This window comes from Acanthochromis polyacanthus, chromosome 1 (assembly GCF_021347895.1).
Source record: "Acanthochromis polyacanthus isolate Apoly-LR-REF ecotype Palm Island chromosome 1, KAUST_Apoly_ChrSc, whole genome shotgun sequence".
NCBI lineage: Eukaryota > Metazoa > Chordata > Actinopteri > Pomacentridae > Acanthochromis > Acanthochromis polyacanthus.
In genome coordinates this window covers 12,351,427-12,368,888 of record NC_067113.1, presented here as the reverse complement: position 1 = coordinate 12,368,888, position 17,462 = coordinate 12,351,427, and the positions used below count along the sequence as shown (strand labels likewise).

At 40.7% G+C, this 17,462-nt stretch overlaps 1 protein-coding gene across 2 annotated transcripts; it reads left to right on the top strand.

Moving 5' to 3' along the window:
* The first annotated feature begins 1,294 nt into the window (after positions 1-1,294).
* Positions 1,295-17,374, top strand: galcb (galactosylceramidase b). 2 transcript variants are annotated; one of them, XM_051939631.1, is made up of 17 exons: positions 1,295-1,488; positions 1,715-1,783; positions 1,881-1,944; positions 4,333-4,446; positions 4,834-4,973; positions 5,212-5,250; positions 5,456-5,583; positions 10,428-10,583; positions 11,694-11,818; positions 13,318-13,445; positions 14,190-14,279; positions 14,376-14,465; positions 14,556-14,700; positions 14,950-15,130; positions 15,258-15,421; positions 15,556-15,632; positions 16,888-17,374. In XM_051939631.1, exons 1-17 carry the CDS (start codon positions 1,354-1,356, stop codon positions 17,029-17,031), a joined length of 1,989 nt encoding a protein of 662 aa, XP_051795591.1. In that variant the 5' UTR covers positions 1,295-1,353; the 3' UTR covers positions 17,032-17,374. The 2 variants fall into 2 exon arrangements, with proteins under 2 accessions (XP_051795591.1, XP_051795558.1); XM_051939598.1 differs by lacking the exon at positions 5,456-5,583 and adding an exon at positions 9,203-9,333 and having other exon boundaries at positions 1,296-1,488.
* Positions 17,375-17,462: the final 88 nt, after the last annotated feature.

Below are 17,462 nucleotides of genomic sequence, written 5' to 3'. Positions count from 1 at the left end.
AGTCCTGAATATCTGCTGAATCTCTGAAGTTAAACTGGAGAAAACAATAAAACTGCTCTAATCTTTAATGTTGTTTCATGACTGATTCACATGATGTAGTGCGTATTCCTGACCAAAGTAATGATGAAGACTACAGTTATTATATTTAAATTACAGCACAGATAAACTGGATAATAAAATCCTCTCCCCTAAAGCTAAAGTGACTACAGGCCTTTCAGCACTTGGAAAATATATATGACAGAGGAAATCTCTCCAGGGTCACTTTAAAATGAACCTCCGCTGCTGATGCTGATGCTGTGACGTCTTTCTCCGTCTCAGGTGTCTCACTGTGAGGATCTTCAGAGTGAAGCCAACAGAAGGAAAACATCTGGATGTGAAGGAGACTGAATGGACGACATCTTCAGTGAATCATTTCCAGTTTAGCTTTAACTTACAGAAGGACAGACCAACTGTTTCAGCAGTTTATTATTATCTGTTCTTAGTGTTCAGGAGTTATATTTATCACCTTTAACTTCATCTCTGCTGTTGTAGCAGAAATACAATATAAAAAGTCCATGTTATTTATAGCAGATATGCAGCATTAAAACATCAACACATTCAGGTCAAGAGCTTCATTATTTCCTTTATTGCACATTTAGAAACTACATTATTTAACAATTCTGAACTGTAAAGATGTGTAAACACATGTAATAAATGCATGAAATAAATAATGCGTTGCTGACTTTGATGTATAAAAACTGAACAGTCACAAGACAAGTTGTATTTTGCAGAGAGGAGCTGAATCTACAGCATTACTGTTATTACTGAAAGGATGAGGAGGACATCAGTGCTGCTCTTCCTCACAGTGATGAAGGAGAGAACACTCTTTAGACAACCACAGCTGGATGTTCATGTTCTCTGTAGCTCTCAGTCCATCAGACCAGATGTTCCCAATGATCCAGACCAAGGCTGGAAGGAAAACACACTCACAGTGAGGAAAAGATCTGCAAGGTTCTTTCATTCCAACTGATGGAACATTAAATACAGTCTATGGTCATATCTCTCTTTTCTTTCTTTCTTTTTTCCTTCATGCTTTGATTCTGATTCATTTTCTGATTGTACTTTTTAATAATTTTCAAGAACTGCCTCTTCTAATAGATTTACATAAGGTCGAGACTCTATTCCATACTGGTAGAGACTCTATTCCACAATGTTTTGTTAAATGATTTTGTTAATAAAGAGGAAGAAAAAAAAGCTGAAGTTTCCGTGTCACGCGACCATCTAGTTCTGGAGAACACGTGACCTGTCAGCAGAGCGGTCATGTGACGTGCAGGAGCCGTGAGCGCGCATCAGTCAGCGGCGTGCAGCGGCAGAATGGAGTTCAGTCTGGCGGTGATTTCAGTTCTGGTTCTGGTTCTGGACTCTTGCTGCTCTCAGAATTATGTCCTGACCGACGGGGACAAACTGGGGAGAGTTTTTGACGGGATTGGAGGTCTGAGCGGCGGAGGGGTGAGTCCAGCCGGCGTTTGTATACTTCCGGTCCGATAGGAAACTACCTGCTGGATGTTATCCCGTTTATTATGGTAAACATCCAGCAGGATGTCTCCCGTAACTGAGGTTTCTCTTATTATTTAGTAACTGAAGTTCCATCTACCGTTCTGTGGATATTTGCCTTATTATTAAGTTCTCCTTAAAGTTCTCCTGTGTCTAACCCCGTCATCTGCTGCTCTGTTAGGCCACCTCTCGGTTGCTGGTGAATTATGCTGAGCCATACCGCAGCCAGATTCTGGATTACCTTTTCAAGGTTGGGGAAAAAAAAAAAAAAACTACAGTAAAAGTTCATAAAATTCACCCTAAAGTTGGAGGAATCTCACTCTTGTGTCTTTTTTTTCTTTCTTCAGCCAAACTTTGGAGCCTCTTTGCACATCCTGAAGGTGGAGATAGGAGGAGACGCCCAGACGACTGGTCAGTCATATTTACCCATTTATAATATTTATAAACTGTCTAGATATGTATAATACTGATAAACTGTCATATTTATAATATTTATAATACTTTTTTATTTTTTTTTATTTATTTATTTCAGACACAGTAACGGTCCATATAAAAACAAAGAAAACACCAACAGACAAAAACCAACAACAATTATAATCCATATAAGCAGTCTCTCCATTGACTCCAGAGCTCAGAACTGTACATGACACTGCTCCGCTTTAGATTTATAAAAACATTTATAATTTCATTTTGAGAAACCATCAGTCTTGTTATAAATCTGTGAATAAAATTTCTTATAACAGCGTTTAATGTAGTCACGTTATTTTGCACAAAAAGGAAACTATACTGATAAACTGTCAGTATTATAAATACTGATAACTTAACCCTCTAACCAGTCTAGATATTTATAATACCTACAGACTGTCAGCAACTGTCAGAAAAACACAAGTTCAAAGACTCTTTATGTTGCTTGTTGTTTTTTCGACGAGAATCTAAAATTGTTTAAATCCCTACATTTAAACCCTCTGTGTACCAGAGTTACATATGTAGAAGTCATTTGCTTTGTTTTTTTCCCTTAATGACAGTAATCTCTTCCTGCATTAAAATGATTGAGATGTATCGTTAAACCCTCCATCCACCCTAAAAACTGTCAGACCACTCTACACCATGGCAGGTATAATAGTAGAATAATTCAGCCTTACACGTGTGAACTAGAAACCCATCTTGAATAATAATAATCATACAGAAAGTCCCACTCTGCTCGTTAACAGGGTTGGTTAACGAGCAGAACCTGGGACCTGCAGAGTCTCATGCTTTGAGACTCTGCAGGTTCCAGGAGGACATTCTCAGGCGTTTTGTTTTTATTTTATGAAAGATTTGTTGCATTAAAACAGCGTGACATGTTAAAATAACAAAAACATGGTTTTCACTGGAGGTGGTCTTTCAGGATCTACAAGCAGAAACTGTTCAGTAGTCTTCTTATCGATAAATGTTATTTATTTATGCATTGATACTTCTATAAATAGTTAAAGAGCTGATCGATGATCACTTGGTCAGACTAGTCGAGTGATAGTGATTGATCAGAAATGTTCTGAAGGTTAATGAATACTGATTGATACTCGAGTAAAAGGGATTTCTGACAGAAAGATAAAATACTGCTGAAACATAAGGAAAACTACCTAGTATTCAGCCTCATTGATGACTAAAGTATATAACTATCCAAATAAAAGACTTAAACAAGAACGTCTGGATCGATGCCTCCTGTAGCGTTTTACACCAGAAACAGACATCTCTGAGCTGAAACCATTCCTCCAGTTTTTCCAGTAATTCCATTAATAGAATTCCAAGAATCTCTGAATGAAGGTTACCCTTAATCCTCTACATCCTGGACCTCAGACCACTCCCTGGACCAGACTGCATCCTATACAGACCTAGATCAAACTCTTTGAGGGGATTTTAAATTTGATGCTTCTGTTTTGACCTGCTGTCAGAGAAATCTTCTGAAAAACACACAGAGAAGAGTAGGGTTCATTCTTGCAGCCTCACACAGAGGTTAAAGGCTGGTCTGAATATTAGATTCTGAAGTCCACATTTTATTGAAGTTACAGCTGTAAACTTTGTCATGAATGCTCTAGATTCCTGCTTAGAGCGTGACTGCCTCCTGACTGCTGCAATCTGACAGGTTCTTATCAGTACAACATGAGCAGCTTTTCTGGTGTTCAGCAGATCGGAGGACTGAACTATGAAGTCCGTTTAACAGTCAGACTTTCTTTGCGTGAGTCGATAAAACTAAACCCTCAATCAGAGTTAACAGGTATGAAGGTGGTTTTCTAACTCAGACTTTCTGTGTTAAACTCATCCACTAACAGGAGGTTTAACGAACATTTGATCGTTTTCTGACTAAGTGAACCGCTGGTGTTCAGCTGCTTCAGTCAACAGGTTGTTTTAATGGAGAACAGTTAACAGTTTAAAAAAGCTGCGATTGGAAATGATGTGAGACAGGAATGCTGGTAGAAAACTGCTAAATGTATATTAATGTATTTATTTTACTGATCAATGCGGCTGATTATTGATAACTGACAGCTAAACAACAAAACTATTAAACTTCATATATTAAACCCTATATTGTACTGAAGTGCACGTGGGTCTGACACGGACTCATGATGAAAGATATCACTTTAATCAAAGTGAAGGTAAACTTTGTGATTGAATATTCTCTGTAATCAATAAACTGATCAGTTTTCTTCTTTGTGTTCTATCAGCAGCAGTTTAAACGGACCAAAGTCAGTCACTGAAGTAATTTACAATTGTGATTTATTGAAATAATAGCTTTTCTGTGGGAACTGTTCACTTCATCAGATGGAACAGAGCCGTCCTACATGCACTACGACAACGATGAGAACTACTTCAGAGGCTACGAGTGGTGGCTCATGAAAGAAGCCAAGAAGAGGAACCCAAACATCACACTCATAGGTAGGAAATAAGACTACACTCTGCTTCAGATCAGACAAACTGCCAGGTCAGGAGAATGTGATGGTTTTAAAACTGAGATCAAATTACGATCAGAATAAAACTTTATTACCTGGGTTTAGGTTAACTTTTCAGCGTACCATGCAGAATATTTTAATGGCTGTACATAGGTTTAAGTGGCTGGAAGCATCTTTCGTGGCAGGTTTATCAAACTTTCTGTAACCTTTTCCTCTGTGAAATTGTAGACTTTGCAGCTTTACAACTTTAGTCTTGAGAGTTTGAGAATCAGCTGTTTGCTGGGGAGATTTGAAATGTGGTCTTACTGGGCATTCGGACTGTTAACGCACAAAGCATCTTCAGCCTTCATGTATTGCTGTGTCTCTACATTAGGCCTGCCCTGGGCGTTTCCTGGTTGGGTGGGCCGAGGCAGTAACTGGCCCTATGACTACCCAGACATCACTGCAGCTTATGTGGTGAAGTGGATCCTTGGTGCCAAGCAGTACCACGACTTGGACATTCAATATGTTGGGGTGCGTACGCCTGCATCATAGAATTAACCTGCACAGTCCTTCAGCCGTGGATGTACTGTACTGTAAATATATGCACAACATTATATGGAAATAGGCTGTGAATCTTAGGTTCAGACAAAACATGGCAAGGCTGTGAGGAACTGGTTGGTCCTCATACCCTCAGTGTTTATAAACAGCTGGAAGCTTTCCCCTTTGATGAAATGTGCCATGAATCTAACGTTCCCATTTATTTCTTTAGATTTGGAATGAGCGAAGGTACAATGCCAAGTACATCAAGGTAACCCCAGCTTACTGTACTTACTGGATATTTAAATGTTCTTTCCTTGATTTGCCTGTGACATGTTTATTGTGGGTAAACTATGGCTAAAATGTGAATTAAGGGAGAAAAACAGCCACCAACATTGAGTTGTGACTCTCAGTGACGACCAAAATAGTTTTAAAGTTCGATTTGGGTTCCTCTGAGAGCATGTCTTTGTTGAAAGGTGCTCCGGAACCTTCTGGATAAAGTTGGTCAAAGTGGTGTTGGCATCATTGCAGCAGATGGTGACTGGAGCATCGCTAATTCTATGATCGATGACCTCTATCTTTATGATTCTGTAGAAGTGATTGGGTAAGTACTCTCAGAAGTGGCACATAATTACATGTTTACACCACCTACTGCATATGTACCCATTTAACCAGATCTCACAGCCACCACTAGAAGCATGAACTTCACCATGTGCTGCAGTTCACCAAACTCAATCTGATCCTTGAGGCTCACTGACTAAGCGTGTGATGCACCGTTGGTGAAATGTTCACTACATTTAGATGCGTCTTTGCTTGAAACTCTCTCCTTCTCTGTAAATCTCAGCTGAATGTTTGTGGCTGTTGTTCTGCTGGAATTAGAGATTGAAAAGTGACGATCATAAACTAACTGATGAGTAGTATGAGTATACTAGCTAGCTGTGTGCATGCATGCTCTTATGTAGTGCATGGAAGAGTATTTAGTGTTATGACTAGTCACTCATTTAGATGTAATGGTTTCAGTTCCCTTCATAAATGAAGGGACGTTCTTCTAAATGTCAGGTCACAGTTGGAAAGTATTTTTAGCAGAAGTGCTGATCAGCTGACTGTACACCACCTGTCTAGATCAGTGGTTCTCAAACTTTTTTCAGTGATGTACCCCCTTAGAAATATATTTTTAGTCAAGTACCCCCTGACACGGGCAAAACATTTTTGGAAGAAAAAAGAGGTACAGTGCTGTAAAATCAGTGTCTGATTTATTAAAGCCAAACAACTTATATCAGTGAACCTGACAAATACATTCATATTGCAAACAAAAAACAAAACAACAAAAGAAAAACGGAAGACAGTGACCACCAGGAAGGCATAAAACCAGTCAAAACTCAAATATGCAAAATGCTGCTAATTTATATTGGTCTCTGTAATAGTACAAAATAAAAAACACATAAATAACTAAAATGTGTTCACAGAAATAAATCTATAACTTAATTATAAATATTTTGTTTACAAAATAAATTAACTTAATAAATAAAGATTTGCTCACAAAAAATAATTAACGTTACCTCTTCTAGGATTAAAAAAAAGAAGATTGCACTTAAATCACTTTGCATTGAACATTTGATTTGATTTGAAAAGCATGTAACAGGCAGTGATTTATGAACAGGAAAAGTGAAAGTTAGTGAGAAATATGGGCTTGCACCTCACTGAGGATCTTTGTTATTCTTGGTGGCAGGGAGGCAACTGCAGTGATCAAGCTCTTCTCCAGGCACAGTCTGTTTCTTTGCTTTGTTTTGATCAGCATCATTGCTGAGAAGGAGGCCTTACATAAATATGTGGATGCAAAGGGTAGCAGCTGCTCCAAAACTTTATGTCCCAGCTCAGGGTGCTCCTGCCTCACACACACCCAAAACTGTGTGAGAGTGGATGCACCAAACTTCATCTGCAGGCCACGTTCAGATACTACATCCATCAGTTTTTCCTGATGACTGACAGGAAGCTTGCTTCTGTTTGTTTCAGACAAGAGAAATGGGTTTCTCACCCAATCCAGCTGTGCAGATTTCTCATCCATGTCAGCAAAGTAGGAGTGAAAACCACTGATCAAGTTAGCGAAATGTCCCGCTATGACTAACTTCACAGGAGCTGGCCACATCCTCATTGGAGAGAAAAGCATCCAGTTGATGCTGGTGTCCTTGCCCTGCAGGGACGTATTCAGTTCATTCAGTTTCCTGAATATATCTGCCAGATAGCAAAGCTTTGCAAGCCAATCCGTGTTCTCAAACAAGGTGGCACGGGGAGATCCGTGCTCTGTTAGGAAGGTGTGCACTTCAGCTCGCAACTCAAACAGCCTGTTCAGTATTCTTCCACGAGACAGCCAGCGCACTTCAGTATGCAGGAGCAGTTCTGTGTGTTCAGCTCCCGTATTTTCACAGAGGCTGCGGAACAAACGTGTGTTAAGTGGCCTTGACTGGATGAAGTTTATAACTTTAATGCTGTCGTTCAAAACATCGTGCAACACAGAGCTCATTTTCTTGGACGCTAGCGCTTCCCTGTGTATCACACAGTGCGTCCACTTGATGTCGGGATTTTCTTTAATCCGCGCTATGAGCCCTTTCGCGCTGCCTGTCATTGATGCAGCCGCATCTGTGCAGACGCTGCTGCAGGATTTCCAGCTGATAGCGTTTTCAGTGAAAAACGTGTTAACGACATTAAAAATGTCCTCTCCGGTTGTTCGCCCCTCCATTTGTTTGCAGAATAGAATGTGTTCACAGATACCGTCCGTGTCGACGTATCTTACAAATGCAACAAGTTGCGCATTTCCACTCACATCCGTGGATTCATCCAGCTGCAGTGAAAATGAGTCGCCAAGTTTCCCCACAGCTTGTTCGACAATGTCCGTGCCCATGTTATCTATTCTGCGGCAAACGGTGTCATTAGACAGAGGCACTGATTTTTTTTTTTGTCCAGCATAGTTTCGGCCAATACAACAGCGGCGGGGAGCAGTAGGTCTTCCGCTATGGTGAACGGTTTTTTGGCTTTAGCAACGAGCAAAGACACCACGTAAGAAGCCTCCAGGGCTTTGGCTGATGTAGTGGAGGCTTTTTGCATTGTGGCTTGGGATGACTGAAGTCACGAAGTTTTCTCCTGAAGAACTCTGGTGGCTTACCAACGTGGCATCCATGTTTTGCGGTGAGATGCCGCTGGAGATGTGCCGGCTTCATGCTAGCGTTGGCTAATTTCTCCCCGCCAAAAAAACACAGTGCCTGGGGTGGGTCAGAGCCCATGGATGTAAATTCCATTAAAACATACTCTTCCATGTACTTTCTGTACTTCGTCAGCGCTGGTTTTGCCTTTTTTCGCTTGTTTATCCGTACTTTCAGCAGCATTGCTGCTGCGCTTTAGCCACGTCTCCATAGTTACAGTGTTATCACAGTGTTATCAACTCGTTGACGAGTGCGCTGGGTCAGTGGGTCAAACTAACTTGGTGGGGGGAGGGAATTCAGTGCATGAACACACATTTATATTTTATCGAACTTTTTACAAAATAATTTTTCCCAAGACTTATTATTAGGATGAGCCTACTGATTTTTTTAAAATAATTTTGAAAAGCTTCACGTACCCCCTGCAGTACCCGTACCCCCATTTGAGAACCACTGGTCTAGATGGAAGTTGGAACACACAGTTAGCTAGCTAGTTATTTAGATTAGTTAGGTAGCTGGTTAGTTAGGTTAGAGTCAGTCAGTTAGTTAGCTGGTTACCTAGTTACCTAATTAGTGAATTGTCTGGTTAGTTAACTAGTTAGTCAGCTGGTTCATGAGTTAGCTGGTTAGTTACTTAGCTAGCTAGCTAGCTAGTTGGATAGTTAGCTAGTTGGTGAACATGGTGGAGCATTTAGCAGTAGAATACCTTCTCATGGAGTTGGTAGAGACAGAGAAAGCTAATGAGTGATGCTAATCCTGCTGTTGGCTGGTCTGTAAATCCTCCACTACCTGCTGAATGTTCAGCAGATCAGCTTGTTTAGATGCTTCAGAATAGCTTAAACCTCAGTTAAAGTAGCTCTAATAGTTTTACTAAATACTTTTCCAGGTAGGTGTTTAGCATAGGTCGATTAAACAGCTGTGAATCCGGTAGATTAAACAGCTGTGAATCCAGTAAATTAAACAGTTGCGAACCCGGTAGATTAAACAGCTGTGAATCCTTGTCTTCTCTGCTTCCGTCTCCTGGACCAGCTGCTGAGGTACACGTTGGATAAGAGTGGTCTGGAGGGGGTCAGGATCGTAGCCAGTGACAACCTGTGGGAGCCCATTGTGGCGGCTCTGCTGCTAGACCCTGAGCTGAGCAGCGCTGTAGACGTGATAGGGTAGGAAGATGTCTGACAGTTTGTCTTCAACATGCTGCTTGTTTCCTCCTGATCCTGACAGATGCATGCAGATCCTGAATATCTTTTTGCTAACTGCTTGCTTGGAGAAAGTTGCATGATGTGATATAAACAGCTCTGGCAGCGATTCTAATCTTGCCATAGCAACATTTCTGTGTTGTGTGTGTTTTGTTTTATTTCTGCATTATTTCATGTTCTTGTAAGTTTTAAGTCACTAATGAAGCACTAATATTATTTTAGGGTTTGTAGGGTTAGGGTTAGTTTCATGTAGAGAGACTTGTGGTGAACGCAGCTCAGAAACAATACATTTAAAGATCTACGTATGTTTAGATTTACTGTCAAGTCAATGGAAATTCTGTTGAGGTTAGAGAATGAATGGAATTGGTTAAATGTCTGTAATGTATTTTGTATTCCTTGTCTGTTTATGTGTTTATTATTGAGCTATTATCAGGACTAGGGCCAGTGCAAGTTAAATACCACAGGGATATGATTTTTCCGCGAATTCGCGGAATTCCGCTTTTTTTCAGGGATGGGAATTTACCGCGGATCCGCAGATTTCCGCCGACTTCATTTATTTGAACGCCGATTTCACAAGTTTGAACACTTTATTGTCGCTGATACTCCCGCGCGATGGTAACGACGTTAACGGCCCAGCGATTGGAAGTGGCCCCCCCCCCCAACAACTTTCCGCTAGAATCTGAACTTGCTGATCCCATCCCTGATACCAGTGCAATTCACAGCCTCTGAGCAAAATAAAACTATTGAAACATGCCTAAATATTAAAGGGTACTCTGAATTTCAAGCTATGACCCTTAATCACAATATAACGAACTTTTTGACAAAGACATTGTAATAGACAGCGTAGCAGACCCAGATAACTGTCTGCATAGTTTAGGTTTCATGAGAGTCAGGAAGGTAAAGTTCAGGCATCAGGAGGCAGTTTATCTCTCAGCCTGACCGTCTCTGCACTGTTTCTGCTCCGGACTGTCTATAAATGAATATAAATGAGTTCATACGTAATGATCTGATGCTGATCTTTTCATGATGAGCTTGTCTGTTGTATGTGTGGTGATCAGAGCTCACTACCCCGGGACCATCACCGTGACCGAAGCCTTGAAGACCCAGAAGAAGCTGTGGTCCTCAGAGGACTACAGCAGCTTCAACAATGAGGTGGGAGGAGGCTGCTGGGCTCGCATCCTGAACCAGAACTACGTCAACGGACTCATGACTGCGTGAGTACAGAGATAACCCAGAAATAGCATCTGTGACCAAATGTGTTCATTTTTATTAATGTGAAATTAACATCCAGTGTGATCTTTATGGTTTCCAATTTAATTTATTAATCTACACGGTGAAGGGTTGAGAACATAACTTCACATCAACATAGAGACTTACAGCATCATCGTTCACCATTTGCTGACTTGCTGTTTCTCTGCTTTTATCTGTCCAGTAACGGCACAGTTTAGTGTTCACTTTCAGTGTTTATCTCGATTAATCACATTGTTTTACATAAAATTAAATACCGAATTTAAAAGTTCTGCTATATGAACAAAAACTCAGTGATATTTGGTAGGGTTAGGGTAACCTCTAACCAGATACATTCTTTTTAACAGCAGTATTCTCTTTACACAGCAAGCGGTAAACACATTTCTAGTAAGGGCAGGGCATTAACATTTATCTAGTTTGTTCTCGAGAAAAACATTTCCCTCAGAATCTAGAGATCAGAACATTAGAACAGGAACCTTCCCAGCAACAGCAGGTTAACATTTATTAATCTGAATTCTGATTTCCACCAGGAACTTTTTTTTCTATCAGAGAGCAGAAACAGTCTGTGTTCAGCAGCAGCAGCTGTTAGATGGAAGTAAAATGATCTGAATCCAGACAGACTAACCAGGATCACACTGCCATCATTCATTGATCCTCAGACAAGCATCTTCCACTAAAGTAATCAGAATACACTCTGTAGACAACTACTTCTCTGTGACTTATTTTCTTATTTTAGCTCATCTAAAAGACTTCCAGTCTGAAACCTCCCTGTTAGTTTAGATGTCCTGATTTACATCAACCTCTTGGGATCCTGGTTAGTCTGTCTGCATTCAGAGCCAGGGAGCAACAGACTAATACTAACCCTTCTAATAATAATAAAAATTAAAACTTTACCGCGTGGTAAAATAATCGTCATGTTAATTAATTAATGCGTAAACACGATAAGAACACGTTAACGTGACCAACCCTAATTAAAATAGAAACTAGAGTTAATAAAATGTGCAAGTATGCAGGGAAAAGCTGTAGTTAGTCCTTTTATGTAGCTGTTGGGTTCACAACTCTACTTGTTCCTTCAGAACCATCTCCTGGAACCTGGTGGCCAGTTACTACGAGGACCTGCCGTTCGGAAGAGATGGTTTGATGACGGCTGAGGAGCCCTGGAGTGGAAACTATGTGGTGGAGTCTCCCATCTGGATCACAGGTCTGCACTGCATGGAGAGACACATGACACGCTGTCTCTGTTGGTCATTTGGTTGATCATTTGGTTTATTGCTTTGAGTTTAGAGTGATGGGGAAAATACCGCGAATGTTTGAGAACCACTGATCACTGAACAACAAGGATGACAGCTGTTTGAAAGCAGACGTGTGGCAGAAACTTCACAGTGTCAGAAATAAATCTCATTTCCTTTTGCCAGTGGCTTAAGGGTTAAAGTGCCTCTCCCCGTAAAGCTAAATGATTTTACTCCAGGTCAGCGCCTCCTTCTTTTTGTAGAAATCCCAACAGGTAACATTGATAAGTCTTTACAAATAAAAAAAAATAAGATAAATATGAACTTGAAATAAATGTGAAAAATTAGCTGGTTAGTCATCAGTAACTCAGGGTGTTTCTGGCTACCCGTGTGACTGTGATTGTTTGTCTCCATGTGTAGCCCTGTGATAGACTGTTACCTGTCCAGGTGAACCTGGACAGAGCTGAAAACTCTGAAAACTAGCCTGATTTTCTGTAGTGGTAATAGTTTGTTTCCTACTCTGCTGTTTCCTGTGCCTCTGAGGACTATAGTTCCACTTCATTCATTTCCTGTCGTCTTTCTGTTAGAATATCTGCTGAAGCATTAAATGACTAACTGCACGCAGGAAGTCCTGTTTCTGTCCATAAACTGGATGCTGCTGCTGCTAGAGTCTGAAGATCCTCTTGACATGTTGATGACTAGCTCAGTGATGGTGTTTCCTCTTTCTGGTGCTTCTGCTCTCAGCCAACCTACGCTATTATTTCTGATGTAGAAGTGTGTGTGTGTGTGTGTGTGTGTGTGGCTGTGTGACTGTCTGCAGGTATATGTGTGTGTGTGTTGATAGGGAGTATGATGGGGGCAGGAGATGGGAGGGATGTGGGACATTGTCTTCTTAATGTTTGTTTTTAACTTGTTAAGCACTTTGTGCTACTTTATCTATGAGAAGTGCTATAGAAATAAACTTTGATTGATTGATTGATCAAACACATGCAGAACATTAACTTTATTAAACAGTTAATTTAGCCAAAGATCTCGTGTCTCTCCTGCTGGTTTAGTGCTATACATGTTGAATATTGGTATACTTCCAGCCACGTCCCCATTTCGTCCTCCATCCACACGAAGGGGTCTGTCTTCTGACTCTGTGTCACAAAAGAAGATCCAGCTGTATTTGTCCTGTTTGACATGGAACAGGCCTGTAGAGCGCTGACCTTTCTACTGATGGTGATTTACTTTGACAGCAGACAGATGTAGGACTTCTAATAATAATCAGAGCTCATAGAGAAATAACCCTCAAACTGTGAAGAGAACTTCAAGGACTGTTTTTCAATGTTTTTTTTCTAGGAAAATTGTTTAATAGATATTTTAAGTACTTTTTATTTGCAGATAAGCTAAATGTATTATGTGTATATATATATATATATATATATATATATATATATATATATATTAGTAATCTGTTGTCTTCCTTTAGCCCATACCACCCAGTTCACCCAGCCAGGATGGACGTACCTGCAGACTGTTGGACATCTGGAACACGGTGGAAGTTATGTAGCCCTGACTGATGGGAAAGGGAACCTCACTGTCGTCATAGAAACCATGGCAAGTCAGGCTGTCTTGTTGTTTCGCTTGTGAAATTAACATCCATGCCACAGATGTCTTAATAGAGTTTATTGCCATTTGCACAGTTACATCCCAGTATATCCTGGCTCTGTGATTTTTTTTTTTTTGTCTGTTTACATTCGTCTATTTTCCAGAGCTTCATCCTTAGCCTTCAGTTTAACCCCTTCATGCCTAGGGTTAGCCGTAACCCTAACCCTTCTCATCATACCACATTCATTCAGACTGCAGATAACGTATCCATTCCCCCAATGCTGGTTTGTTCAGACTCAATACGTACCTGGAACCTTTTAAAGCGCTGGTTTCTGGTAGGACCGGTCAGAGTGGGACCTAACCATTATATATCCGTTGTAGTGTGTAACGGATCAATTAGCAATCTCCACTGATGTGTTTGTGTGTTTTGCTGGAAAGCAAAAACACACAAAAAAAGTTTTTTATTGTAAATAAATTTAGGTGTCTAGGGGTTAAATGAAGCTTAGCTGCTGCAGAACATCCGTTTAATGGTGCTACAGGTGCTACAGATGCTAACAAAGCAGCACCACTGTCACAGATAATTTTATCCGCTTTTAAGATGCATGATTTTACGTTTCATAGTTTGACATTGAAATGAAATGTTTTTTTCCTTATGGCCATTATTGGAACAATGAATGAAGCAACAAGAGCTCAAAACTATGAATAGATGAACAAACTAAAACCAGTTTACTACACTTTTTTTCCCCCTTTTAGACTCATGATCATTCCGTCTGCGTCAGACCTCCACTCCCACACTTCAATGTGACATCCCAGAATGCAACTTTCCAGCTGAAGGGATCACTTGTAAGTTTCTATGAGGTCTTCATGGATCTGCTAGATGTGGCTGAGTGCTGCTTTATGCTGCTAATTAAGGTCTAAGATGATTAATGTCTTTTCTAGACTTCCATTGAGGAACTCCAAGTATGGAGATCACAGTTTAACTTCAAGACTAAAAAGCCATACTTCTTTGAAAAACTAGCTCCACTAAAGGTAAATGACAGTTCAAAGTGTTTAAGCTCTGAGATGCAGCGTTTCAACATCGACAGCTTCAACAATCTTCTGTGTCTGTGGTGTTTTTAGGTTTTAAATGGATCATTTACCCTCAGTCTGGCTGAAGACGAGGTTTACACGCTGACTACGATTATCACAGGACATAAGGGCAGCTACCCCGAGCCGCCTCCGTCAGCTCCTTTCCCCAAAGTCTATAAGGACAACTTTGATGTTTGTGAGTGCAGCAGACAGAACCAAGCTAACATACTTACACATTTAAGGTGTTTTTCAGACAAAAAACAAACAACAACAGTTGGATGGGTTATTTGAGGAAAGAAGAGAGAAAAATAATGTCATTTAAAATTCATATTTAGTAAAATAAAAGTTATAAAAGCTGGTGTGGACAACACGTCTGTCTCTGTCTGTCTGTCTAACACCCAAAGGTCTTCATGTTGTTTCTCTTTTGTGTTTAAACCCTGTACAGTAAACCCTCCCTTCTCTGAGGCTCCAGACTTTGCTGACCAAACGGGTGTGTTTGAGTACTACGTCAACCTTACTGACCCCGGGCCTCACCTGTTCACCTTAAGGCAGGTTGTGACCCAGAGACCCATCACCTGGGTAGCAGATGCTGACCAGACAATCAGTGTCATAGGAGACCATCAGTGGTGAGAAGATGTTTGAGAATTGGTGACCCAGTGACTCCAGAACAGCTGTGTGAACAGCTGGTGTGAACCCCTCTGACATGGGTTACCCTAACCCTGTCTGTACATTGTTGTGTTGCTGTTTATACAGGCAGGACCTGACCGTTTCCTGTGATATCTTCATGGAGAACATTAAGACAGGTGGTGTGTTCGTAGCAGCCAGAGTGGATAAGGGAGGCGAGTCGGTCCGCAGTGCTAAAGGAGTCTTCTTCTGGGTGTTTGCTGACGGCACCTACAGAGTTACCAATGATCTCGGTCAGTAGCGTCACACTGAGTATTAGTCCAAAACATTTTCAGTGTCAGAGATTTTTGAAAGAAATCTCAAAAAATCTCATGTTTCAAGCTGATCTCATTAATGTTTTTCCTGCACCTCTTTTCTCTGTCAACAGCTGGACAGACTGTGCTGGCAGAAGGACTGTCTGGTACTCAGGCTTTTGGTTGGTACACCTTAACACTCACTGTCCAGGTAAATGGAGACTAATCACTTTATTCAGGGAAATTCAATTGTCAGGGTTCTTATCTGTTTAATTTTGAATTGCCTGACTGCTGATGACAAGAAAGATTTCCTAAATATTTCAGTCTTGCTGTGCAGGGATAGGAGCCGTCCACTGATGTTTTGTTGTTCATTGAGGCAGATGTGAAGTGGATGATCCATGTTTGTCAGAATGGCCTCCATCTTGCTCAGTGCCTGTCTCTCCACCTCATCCTCCAATGAGTTCAATCTGATTCCAACCACAGAGCCTGCTTTTTTAAATAAGTTTGTTCAGATGCCTTGCATCCTTGTTCTTTGTACTGCCTCCCCAGCAGACTGCAGCATAAAACAGGACACTTGCTACCACAGACTGATAAAACATCTGCAGCATCAGATGTCTAGTGATCGAAGTCTTCTGAGGCAATAAAGTCGGCTCTGGCCCTTTTTGTAGATGAAGTCTACATTTTTAGACCAGTCCCAACTTATTATCAAGGTGGAAATGCGGAAATCTATGATAGATAGATAGATAGATGAATACACAGATACTTTATTAATCTCTATCATTGCCAGATAGCAGCATGGCTAACAACAAGTGAACACTACATCAGCTGATTGTGATCCAACTACAAATCCACTGCTCAGGACTTATCTATCAGGAATGATCCAAGGAACAACTGATTAAAGTATGGGGTGTTTCTGAGTCCCATCAATTCCCGCCGCCTGATACATATTTAGGTCAGTTGTTGTCAGGAAATACACATCCTGTGGTGAAAAAATGGCTAAATCAGGCTAGATTTTAGATGGGCCTTCTCAAAGTCATGACTTAAACCTCATGAAGAACCGGTGGACTGAAGAAGAAACAAGTCTGTAATTGAACTGCACCAGTTCTGTCAAAGGAGTGGTCAAAGACAGAACCAGAAGCTTGACAGCAGTGTGCAATGTTCTGACTGCTGCCTGCTGTATCCTACAGATTAACACACTAACATCACTGGTTGCATATTTCTTGGCCTTTCTTCCGTACTGCGTGCCTTCGTTGCTGCATCTGTGTGAATGAGTGTCAGAGGGACAAGCAGAGACTTTGAGTCCTGCTGTTGACACGTGTTCCCTGTATGTTAACATGTGTTCCTCTGTTCTGCTGTTAGCATGTTCCCTGTATGTTAACACGTGTTCCCTGTATGTTGATACGTGATCTTCTGTTCTGCTGTTCACGTGTTCCCTGTATGTTAATATGTGTTCCTCTGTTCTGCAGGGCCAGTATGCATCAGGCCTGCTGAATGGATACCCGCTGTGGAAGAACGCTGTGGTTCTGACACCAAAGCATGGCTGGGCTGCCATAGGAACACACTCATTTGAACTGGCACAGTTTGATAACTTTTCTGTGACAGCAGAGTAATAATTAGCAGCGAAGTAATGATTTATATGAGGCTGTGAATGTTTGAATTAATTTATTGACTTGACTCATGTCTTGATTTAACAGTTCCTTGTCCTAAACATTTATTTTCTCTGTTTGTAAGGACTGAATGAGTTTGAAGACATGAAAAGGCACATGATGTAAAATAATATTCTGCACTCTGGAATTGTACTGATGATTGTAAATGATTTTGTCATGTGGGTTTTATGTTTTGTTTTTTTTTCACTACCTTTCACTTTTTGGAATGTACGTGTGCAGATTGGGGCAGAATGAGCCCAACTCAATGGAAGTGTAATAAATAAAAGAAAAGTCTTTCATAACTTAACCATGAATCAAATGACATGCAGTGTAACCTGGTTTCCAACAGCTGCTATTAGAGAAAAACTTATTTCACCAATAATTTATTTTGACTG